The sequence below is a fragment of the Piliocolobus tephrosceles genome, chromosome 10, assembly GCF_002776525.5.
Source record: "Piliocolobus tephrosceles isolate RC106 chromosome 10, ASM277652v3, whole genome shotgun sequence".
Lineage (NCBI taxonomy): Eukaryota > Metazoa > Chordata > Mammalia > Primates > Cercopithecidae > Piliocolobus > Piliocolobus tephrosceles.
Genome location: NC_045443.1, coordinates 1415768 through 1427848, shown reverse-complemented (window position 1 = coordinate 1427848; position 12081 = coordinate 1415768). Strand labels below are relative to the sequence as shown.

General features: G+C 37.7%; 1 protein-coding gene across 4 annotated transcripts in view; it reads right to left on the bottom strand.

Annotated features, from left to right (window-relative positions):
- ERC1 (ELKS/RAB6-interacting/CAST family member 1) overlaps nt 1–12081 on the bottom strand; it is a 545652-nt gene that overhangs the window by 389285 nt on the left and 144286 nt on the right. For all 4 annotated transcript variants that reach the window (XM_023182988.1, XM_023182991.1, XM_023182990.1 and 1 more), the window contains one exon: nt 7792–7959. In XM_023182988.1, the coding sequence (XP_023038756.1) occupies nt 7792–7959 (168 nt within the window). The remainder of the gene's footprint in view (nt 1–7791; nt 7960–12081) is intronic.

Here is a 12081-nt window from a genome sequence, read left to right as displayed (position 1 = left end):
CTGACATATATGTATGTATGATACTGTATTAAAACAAACAAATCAACCGACATATATGTATGTATGATACTGTATTAAAACTAAGTTACAGCCGTAAGCACCACTCTTCTCTCCACGGTCCTACACAAAATTTCAAAAGTTTAAACAGTAAAAATACAGTGGCTGGAATAATAAATGCTGTTTTGACCTTTGCTCTCTGGATGGAAATGTGGAAAATGTTGTTACTCCTGCCTAAAAATACATAAAACTGCATGTTTTACCAAGAAAAAATGATTACTTATTTTAAAGTTATTGTTATATAATTTTTTAAAAATACATAGATCCCTTGAGAAGTTTAAGCTGTCTCTAAACCTACTGATTTCATTTTATTTTTTATGGATACTAAATTTAAAGCTATCTCTATTTTATCAGCCAACAATGGTGCTGGAAATACATCAAAAATGTTGATTCTGATCACATTAATACAGTAACGTCAACAAAAGCAGTACATAGAATGGGAAGGATCTAAGCACTGAAAAACAACAAGCATAAAGGTAATTGTCTACAAAGCAGTAGTACTAGGCCGAACTCGGTGGCTCATGCCTGTAATCCCTGCACTTTGGGAGGCCAAGATGGGTGGATCATCTGAGGTCAGGAGTTCAAGATCAGCCTGACCAATATGGCGAAACCCTATCTCTACTAAAAATACAAAAATTAGCTGGGCGAGGTGGTGGGTGCCTGTAATCCCAGCTACTCAGGAGGCTGAGGCAGGAGAATCACTTGAACCCGGGAGGTGGAGGATATAGGGAGCCAAGATTATGCCACTGCACTCCGGCCTGTGTGACCGAGTAAGTGAGACTCAGTCTCAAAAAATAAATTAATTAAATAAAATAAAAAAGAAGCACTAATAACATAAACCTATTTTGAAAATAGCTGTACAAACCATCTGGTAAGTTTTAAGACACATAAAAGTGTGTAACATGATGAATTATTGGGGCTGTAGTGTACTAAGACAGCACAATTACTGATCCTCTGCTCTGCTGCCTCCTGTGAAGGATGAAGAGGAAGGACAAAGAAAATATATACAAGATTTGCATGGTGTGTGTATGTGTGTGTATGTGTGCGTGTGTGTGTATGGTGTTTGTATGTGTGTGTGTATGTGTATGTGTGTGTATGTGTGTGTGTATGTGTGTGTATGTGTGTGTGTGTATGTGAGTGTGTATGTATGTGTATGTATGTGTGTGTATATATGTATGTGTATGTATGTCTGTGTGTATGTGTATGTGTGTGTCTGTGTGTGTGTCTCTCCTGCTGCCATGTAAGACATGCCTTGCTTTCCCTTCACCTTCTGCCATTATTGTAAGTTTCCCGAAGCCTCCCTAGTGACTCAGATATGGAAATGTGAGTCAATTAAATCTCTTTTATTCATAAATTACTTAGTCTCAGGTAGTGTCTTTATAGCAGTGTGAAAATGGACTAATACAAAAACTTTTCTAAAAATGTTTAGTTAAAAATAAGAAATTCCTCAAGGATCTAGAACTAGATGTACCATATGACCCAGCCATCCCACTACTGGATATATACCCAAAGGATTATAAATCATGCTGCTATAAAGACACACGCACACGTATGTTTATTGCGGCACTATTCACAATAGCAAAGACTTGGAATCAACCCAAATGTCCATCTGTGACAGACTGGATTAAGAAAATGTGGCACATATACACCATGGAATATTATGCAGCCATAAAAAAGGATGAGTTTGCGTCCTTTGTAGGGACATGGATGCAGCTGGAAACCATCATTCTTAGCAAACTATCACAAGAACAGAAAACGAAACACCGCATGTTCTCACTCATAGGTGGGAACTGAACAATGAGATCACTTGGACTCAGGAAGGGGAACATCATACACCGGGGCCTATCATGGGGAGGGGGGAGAGGGGAGGGATTGCATTGGGAGTTATACCTGATATAAATGACGAATTGATGGGTGCTGACAAGTTGATGGGTGCAGCACACCAACATGACACAAGTATACATATGTAACAAACCTGCACGTTATGCACATGTACCCTAGAACTTAAAGTATAATAAAAAAATAAATAAATAAATAAGAAATGCGTTACTTGCAAACAACCTTTGAATTCTAACCAGTCTATCTTTTCTTGTAACATTAATCATCTAAGGCTTTTTTAGTAGCTGTCTGTCATGTCCTCATGATCTGAAAGGCAAAATTTAATGACTGAAGACCCATGCAATCTTTCAACACTTTGGTTTTAAATGAAGTAATCCTTATAGAATGAGAGCAAAGAAAATAGGAGCTGAAAAATAAATGCTATAAAAGTAAAATACATGCCCCTAACACTTACGACCTAATAAAGTGATAATCCATCATGTCACCAACATTTTGAGTATAATCAGCCTACAGCGACAAACAGGCTGTGGGCACAGTGGTGAGTCAAGTCTTCGTGCATCCAGATGCCTTCAGAAACCTGCACTGTATTAAACCAAATAATTAAATCACTCCCCTCCTCACAGACTTCACAACTGCAATAACCAGTGAAATTTTAAAAATTCATATTTTACTAATAATATCCTACACTTAAAGGAAAGTTTAATAGGAAACAGAACCCAAAAGGCTTATGCATTATTAATCATAGTAAAAATTACAAATAACTTCTGATCCACTAAAAGTTGTCTGGTTATATTTCTTACCAACATGCTACTATGCCTAATAAGAAGTAAATGCATGAGAAGCACAATGGGGGAAAAATATACAATGATCAAGTGAGGTCATGAGAAGTGACAGTATGAGAAGTGAAAAATGTTTTGAAACTACTAAGTCTATTACTTGAAAATATTACTATTGAAAGATCAAAACGAACACAAACAAAATAAAACAAAAATCAGATGATCATCTCAATAGGCCCCAAAAAAGCAGTTAACAAAATCCCAGCATCCCTTTATGATTAAAACCCTCAGCAAAATTGGCACACAAGGGACATACCTTAAGCCATCTATGACAAAGCCACAGCCAACATAATGCTGAACGGGGGAAAGTTGAAAGCATTTCCCCTGAGAACTGAACAAGATAAGGATGCCCACTTTCACCACTTCTATTCAACGTAGTACTAGAAGTCCTCGCCAGAGCAATCAAACAAGAGAAAGAAATCAACTACGTCCAAATCGGGAAAAGAGAAAGTCAAACTATCATTGTTTGCTGATGATAAGGTTATATACCTAGAAAGGCCTAAAGACTCATCCAAAAGCTCCTAGATCTGATAAACGAATTCAGTCAAGTTTCAGGATACAAAATTAATGTACACAAATCAGCAGCACTACTATACACCAATAGTGACCAAGCTGAGAATCAAATCAACAACTCAATCCCTTTTACAATAACTGCAAAAAACAGTAAAATACCTAAACAAGGAAGTGAAATATCTCTACAAGAAAAACTACAAAACTGCTGAAAGAAATCACAGAGGACACAAATAAATGCTCATGGATACACAGAATTAATACTGTGAAAATGACCACACTGCCAAAAGCAGTCTACACACTCAATGAAATTGCCATCAAAATACCATCATCATTCTTCACAGAACAGAAAAAACATTCCTAAAATTCATATGGAACCAAAAAAGAGCCTGCACAGCCAAGGCAAGACTAAGCAATAAGAACAAATGTGGAGGCATCACATTACCCAACTTCAAACTATACAAGCCTATAGTCGCCAAAACCAATCATGGTACTGGTGTAAACATAGGCACATAGACCAATGGAACAGAATAGAGAACCCAGAAATGAAGCCAGATACTTACAGTCAACTGATCTTCCACAAAGCAAACAAAAACATAAAGCAGGGAAAGGACACCCTATTCAACAAATGGTGCTGGGATAACTGGCAGGCCACATGTGAAAAATGAAAATGGATCGTCATCTCTCACCTTATACAAAAATCAACTCAAGATAGATCAAAGACTTAAATCTAAGACTTGAAACCATAAAAATTCTAGAAGATAACACTAGAAAAACTCTTCTAGACATTGGCTTAGGCAAAGACTTATGAACAACAATCCAAAAACAAATGCAACAAAAAGATAAACAGATGGGACTTAATTAAACTAAAAAGTTTCTGCACGGCAAAAGAAATAATCAGAAGAGTAAACAGACAACCTACAGAATGGGAGAAAATATTCACAAACTATGCATCTGATAAAGGACTAATATCCAGAATCAACAAGGAATTCAAATCATCAAGTAAAAAACAAATAAATCAAAGAGTGGGCTAAGGACATGAATAGACAATTCTCAAAAGAAGATGTACAAATGGCCAACAAACATTCAACAATGGCCAGGTGTGGTCGCTCACACCTGTAATCCCAGCACTCTGGGAGGCCGAGGAGGGCAGATCACCTGAGGTCAGGAGTTCGAGACCAACCTGGCCAACATGGTGAAATCCTGTCTTGACTAAAAATGCAAAAATTAGCAGGGTGTGGTGGCAGATACCTGTAATCCCAGCTACTCAGGAGGCTGAAGTAGGAGAATTGCTTGAACCCAGGAGACGGAGGTTGCAGTGAGCCAAGACTGAGCCACCACACTCCAGCCTGGGCAACAGAACGAGATTCCATCTCAAAAAAAAAAAGCTCAACATCACTAATTATTACGGAAATGCAAATCAAAACCACAATGCGATATTTAAAAATCAAAAACTAATAGATAGTGGCATGGATGTGGTGAAAAGGGAACACTTTTACACTACTGGTGGGAATGTAAACTAGTACAACCACTATGGAAAACAGTGTGGAGATTCCTTAAAGAACGAAAAGTAGATCTACCATTGATCCAGCAATCCCACTGCTAGCATCGACCCAGAGGAAAAGAGGGCATTGTACGAAAAAGACACTTGCACAGGCATGTTTACAGCAGCACAATTCACAATTCCTAAAAATACGGAACCAGCCCAAATGCCCATCAATCAACAAGTGGATAAAGAAAATTCTACTCAGCCACAAAAAGGAACGAAATAATAGCATTCGCAACAATCTGGATGGAGTTGGAAACCATTACTCTAAGTGAAGTAACTCACGAATGGAAAACCAAACATTGAATATTCTCACAGGTGGGAACTAAGCTATGAGGATGCAAAGGCATAAGAAAGATACAATGGACTGTGGGGAGTCAAGGGGACATGGGAGTGGGTGAGGGATGAAAGACTACACATGGGGTACGGTGTCCACTGTTCAGGTGATGGGTGCACCAAAATCTCAGAAATCACCACTGAAGAACTTATCCATGTAACCAGATACCACCTGTTCTCCAAAAACTATTGAAACAAAAAATAACAATAAAAAAATTTTTAACTTATTTTATTTAGATAGATACTTTCTTGATGTATCTATCAATTCTAACACAAAAGCAAGCACTGTACTTTAGTGGGAGAGAACTAACAGCATTCTCATGCAGATCAGGTATAATCTGAAGACGTCCACGACCATGCAGTGTGGTTTCAGGTGCACTGGTATACATCCGTAGAAAAGAAAGAAAATGGGGACATACGTTAAAATTGAACACTGGAAAATAAGCGTTGTTTAGAGGAAAAGCCAAAAGAATAAACAAACAAACAAACAAAAATCCAAACCTTTAAGAGAATTCATTATGATGACTAAGTACAAAACTGATACACAGAAATCACAAGACTTCATGTGTACCAAAAAACAAGCAGTTAGAAGATATAATGAAAACTGTAACACTTTGTAACAAAAAGAAAACCTAGGAATAAGCTGAATAGATGTATAAAATCTATATGAAGGAAACATTAAAACATTTCTGAGAAACAAAAATGAATTCATGGTAAGATATACCCTACTCTTGTCAATTCTCCATAAATTAGTAACTACACATTTTATGTAATCCCAATAAAAAACACAACAGAAAGAATTAAAGGCAGGAGATGATAAAAGCTGACTCTAAATTTCAAATAGAAAAACAGCCAAGAAAAAAAAAGCTAGGGCACTTCTGAAAAAGAAAAGTACCTTGGAAGGAATTAGCTATTAACATGTATCACAAAAACACAAAAATGAAAGCAATGTTAATGGATACTTAGACAGATCAATATCACTAGAAAATAAGAAACATTCTAAAATATAACTTTTGTAATATGTCACAAAATCCAGAAGTCTTAAAACATTCACTTTAAGATGTCTGAACACACAAATACACACACACACACACACACACACACACACACACACACAAAGTCAAAAGCCAAACAGAGCTAGGAGCAGTGGTCTTGGGAGGCTGAGATGGGAAGATGGCTTGGGGCCAGGAGTTTGAGACCAGCCTGGACGACATCTTTCTTTAAAAAAAAAAAAAAAAAAAAAGCGCAGTGGCTAGGTGCAGTGGTTCACACCTGTAATCCCAGTACTTTGGGAGGCCAAGGTGGGTGGCTCCCTTGAGGCCACGGAATTCAAACCCAGCCTGGCCGACATGGTGGTAAAACCCCATCTCTACTAAAAATACAAAAAATTAACCAGATGTGGTGGTGGGCACCTGTAGTCCCAGCTACTTGGGAGGCTGAGGCAGGGGAATCACTTGAACCCAGGAGGCAGAGGTTGCACTGAGCCGAGATCGTGTCACTGCACTCCAGTCTGGGTGACAAAGTGAGACTCATCTCAATAAATAAACCAAACAGGAAGAAATGTTTAGAACTCACATCAGACAAAAGAGCTAATGTTTAAACTGGGAAGCAATTTCTAGAAATCAACTTTTAAGAAAGCAGAAAAGAACTCAAAATAAAAATGGGTAAAGCATATAATCAAATAACAGAAAATACAAAGGATTTTAAATATAAAAATATGTTCAACTTTACTTATAATGAAAGAACTGCAACTACAATGACAGTGTTTTCTCACCTATTAGATTGCCAGAAAGTAAAAAAGTCTTTTAACACACTCTGTAGACAACTATGCGGGAATATACCGCTTTCATCACCGATAGTAGAAATGAAACTTGGTACAATCTCTTTAAGGCTACTTGGCAAAATCCATCAAAATTATAAATGCATATCCTTTCACTCAGCAGTTCAACTTCAAGGACTTTATCCTAGAAATATACTTGACTTGACATATGTATAAACTAAATATGTACGTTTTTTACTATAGAATCATTTTATGTAAAGGAAGAAATTTTTAGCAAAATAAATGTCCATCAGTAGAAATTTTGGTAATTATAGTACATCCATACAATGTTATTAGTAACAACAATGAAGAAACCCTTGGAAAGAATACCAAAATATATTAACCGAAAAAAGGAGAAAGAACAAGTAGCAAGGAACAGTAAGATTTGTACTAAAATACACAAACACACACTTTTTTTGCTCATATATGAACGACATGTTTGTCTGGATGCCCCTGGTCTGGGCTTAAAATTGTCATCTTATTAAACACATAAATGAAGCTGTACCATCCCAAATCCATGCACTGAACCAATTTAGTACAGTTTCAATAAAAGACAGAAAGGGAAAAAGAACGTCAGTTCAAAGACTTCGGCAATTTACAAGGCACTTTTGAGAAACAGCATGAAAAGCACTACTGGAAGATACTAACTGTGTTTAAATTTTTAAAAAATGAATATGTACAGCAGTCTTAACAATCTACCTACTGCAGCAACAGTTCCAAATTACTAAGCACAAAAATATAAACTGAAGAATGAGCAAGAAACTCTGACAGCATTTAGATATAACGTAGTGGTAGGAGTGAGGACGTATGAGGAATGGGCCACTGAACTCAGAAGACCTGCACCTTACCTTCTTCTGAAGAACATTAACCTTCCGCTCCTTCACATCCAACATGTCCTTGAGGTCATGTATCTCTCCAGCTTGTGTCCCCTTCTCTTCAGCCATATCCTGAATCTGTTTTGTCTTTTTATTCAACATGGTTTCCTTCTCTTCCAAACGCAACCGGAGAGCATCCACCTAAGAATGTAAGTTTTACAAGTGATGAATTAAAAAGAAAAGAATGTAATTCCTTTCAAATAGATATGTTATAAAGGTTATAAAGAGGTGGAGTTTTGTTACTCTATAAAAGTAAGTATCATCTACATCTATGTTTCTCTGGATTCAGAGTCCAGCGTGCTCACCATTACACAACGGAACCTCTACGACTATGTCTCTGAAACTTCATGTGCATGAGAATCATCTGGAGGCCTAAATCAACTCCGTCATTTCTGATTCAACAGCGTTGGGGTTCAAAATGAGTATTTCTAACAAGTTTCCAAATGAAGCTACACTGCTTTAGAAAATCTAAAACTAGGAAAAGGGAAAAAAAGCATCACCAAGCATAACACTGGCTATCTCAGATAATACAATCTAGCCATAGGCTATGAAGTATTTATGAAAAACAACCCCATAATGCACTTAGATATCCACACAAAGCAAAAGCAAAGGTCTACTTTTAGATGGCAAGACTAACCAGCTAAAAAGTTTGGTAACTAGTTACCTTTATCCCTGAAGTTTAATGCCTTTCATTAGATACAACTTTAAAATAACAAGAAATCTAATGACATTTATTTTAAAATCCATTCACAGAAAATTTTATTAAGCTTTTAGCACCCCATACATATTCGCACACCAAATTTGCTTTTTGCTTTTCCACCCAAGGATTAATAACAAATAGTTAAACATTTGATTACAGGAAAAGAAGGAAGTGGATTTCTTTTATCTAAGATTCAGGGCTGTTCAACAGGAAAATAGTAAGTCATATTTTCAAGCCGAAAATTGTTAATAAGCTGTTTTACATTCTTTTCTCATTATTGTCATTTCAAACATATAATCCATACAAAAAACTATTAATGAACTATTTTATATTTTGTCATACTAACTCTTTGATAGTTAATGTATATTTCACCTTTATATCACATCTCAATTTGGGCTAGCCACATTGCAAGTACTTAATAGCCACAAATGGCTGGTGGCTACCACAGAGAACAGTGCAAATCTAAGAAATCAAGTATGGTTTTACGGTCTCTCATCTTTAACTTGTCTTATTTTTCCTATCTGAACGTGGATTAAACCACAAAGAAAATATGAATAATGTTTCATATTTAGGATACATCAAAGCACTCAGGAAGATCTAATACAGGCTGACCATCCCAATATCTGAAAATCCAAAATCCAAAATGCTCCCAACTCCAGAACTTTTTCAGCACTGACGTGACACTTAAAGGAAATGTTCAATGGAACATTTTGAATTTTCGGATTAGGAATGCTCAACCAGTAAGCATAAGTGTAAGGCAAATATTCCCAAACTCAAACTCTGAAACACTTCTAGTCCCATGCATTTTAGGTAAGGGTGTAGTGTATCTAAACAATGTGTAGTGTATCTAAACTACAAGGTATCTGAGAACCAATACTGTGTGTATGGTGGTACTTCCTGCTCAGTTAAGGAGTATGGAAAATTTCTTAACAAGACTTAAGTCTCACTGGAGATTGCTCTAATAAGTACTTGCTACTACTGTAAGTACTTACAAATTATGTTGGACCATACTGGAAAGGAAAAAACATGTAGATAAGCCATATTTCACTCTGCTAAACTACATTTCTACCAACTACTTCTTTTATTTTTATTTTTATTTTTGAGATGGAGTCTTGCTCTCTTGCCCAGGCTGGAGTACAGTGGCGCAATCTCAGCTCACTGCAAGCTCCGCCTCCCGGGTTCACGCCATTCTCCTGCCTCAGCCTCCTGAGTAGCTGGGACTACAGGTGCCCGCCACCACGCCCGGCTAATTTTTTGTATTTTTAGTAGAGACAGGGTTTCACCATGTTAGCCAGGATGGTCTCGATCTGCTGACCTTGTGATCTAACCGCCTTGGCCTCCCAAAGTGCTGGGATTACAGGAGTGAGCCACCGCACCCAGCCTCTACCAACTACTTCTATGCAACCAGTCTCACCAGGTCAGAAAGTAAAGAACAATCATTCGAGCTCCCATTTGTAGTTATTCACCACAAGTTCCACCATGCTCCTTCAAAAGACTCCTTCATCTGTAATTTACCTCTATTCTACTTTAACAAATATACATAGTTAATCTAATTATAATCTGGAAAGATCTACCTGAGAACTTTCAAACTCTTAAAAAATCTTTTTCTGAATCACAAACACTATTCTTTTCTTTCTCTTACACCTACTAAATCTACTCTTTGTCCACAGCATTACCTCTGATCTATCACACCTTCTTGTTCTGTCATTCGTCTGTATTGTTTGTCCACAGCATTACCTCTGATCTATCATACCTTCTTGTTCTGTCATTCGTCTCTATTCTGTTTTTTGTTTTGTTTTGTTTTCGTCCCAGCTTAAGCAATGATTTCAGTCTCATATCAACTCCTTAAAAAAAGAAAATCATACCTGTTTTACTTTACTACTTTATTTCTGAATGAAACAGTCTTCTGGGCCTTCCTGCATGTGTTCATGTGTATTTTTGTCACCATATACAGTAATCCCCCCTTATCATGCAGGAATATAATCCAAGACCCCCAGTGGGTGCCTGAAACCACGGACAGTATCAAACGCTACACACACTCTGGTTTTCCTCCATATGCATACCTATTACATAATAAAATTTAATTTACAAATTAGTCACGGTAAGAGATTAACAACAATAACTAGTAACAAAATAGAACAATTTTAACCGTATGCCAGCATCATTACTCTTGTGCTTTGGGGTCATTATTAAATAAAATAAGGGTTATGTGAACACAAGCACTGAGATACTGCAACAGTCGATCTAATAACCAAGACAGCTACTAAGTGGCTAAGGGGCAGGTAGTGCGGACATGTGGATACACTGGACACAAGGAAGATTCCCCTCCAGGGTGGAATACAGCGGAATGGCACAAGATTTCATCACACTACTTAGAAAAAAAGCATAAAATTAAAATCTGTAAGCTGCTCCTTTCTGGAATTTTCCATTTAATATTTTCAGACCACAGTTGACCACAGGTAACAGAAACCAAGGAAAGCACAAAAGCAGTGAAGGGAGGACTACTGTATATACATTAAAATCCTCACAGTTCTCAGGTATCATATTTTCTTCCCTTGCATTCTCCCTGTGGAAAAGTTTACACTCTCTCATGGCCATGTGGGAAACTGGGCCTTAGAGAAGAAAGCAGGCCCAAGATCTCACAGCTACCACAGAGCAGAGATTTAAGATTAAGTGGTCTTGCCTCCAGATCCCACACTCTTAACCACTAATTTCCTAATACCACCCTAACCCACAGGAGCCCAGCAGGGAATTCGAGGCCCTCCATGGTCAGACGGTCCCAATGTACCCGCACTGCCTAACCTTTGCCATGCTTCTTTGCCCCACTTCCAGGGGCTCTCTGTTCCAGCAGTACTGCCATTCTCTGAATAAACACAATCCTTTCTTGTCATTGCTCATTTTGTCCTATGCTTGTAATATCCTTAACCCCTACCACTTACAAACAATTCTGCCTGTTGAACACATCTTTCAAGACCCTCTTCCTATGCTGCCATTTTAATAAATATGTTCCAATCCCCCAACAGACAAGTACTGTCACCCTCATCCTTTCCCAGAGTATTTTGTTATATAATTTAACACTTTTTTTCTTCTTATAGAACTTAATAACATTATCATACAGAACTTACCAATATTTCTATACTTTTTTTTTTTTGAGACAGAGTCTTGCTCTGTCACCCAGACTGGAGTTCAGTGGTGTAATCTCGGCTCACTGCAACCTCTGCCTCCCGGGTTCAAGCGATTCTCCTGCCTCAGCCTCCTGGTAGCTGGGATTACAGGTGCATGCCACCACGCTCAGCTAATTTTGTGTGTGTTTTTAGTAGAGATGGGGTTTCACCATGTTGGCCAGGCTGGTCTCAAACTCCTGACCTCAGGTGATCCACTTGCCTTGGCCTCCCAACGTGCTGGGATTACAGGCATGAGCCACCACACCTGGCCCATATTTTGCCCACCCTTTTATCCTCAGTAATCCTATCTCACGTAAAACATATAGCACTGTAAAGTAGCTAACATTTTAGTAGCTAACATCTCTCTATTTTAAAAGATGATAAAACTGTGACTCAGGG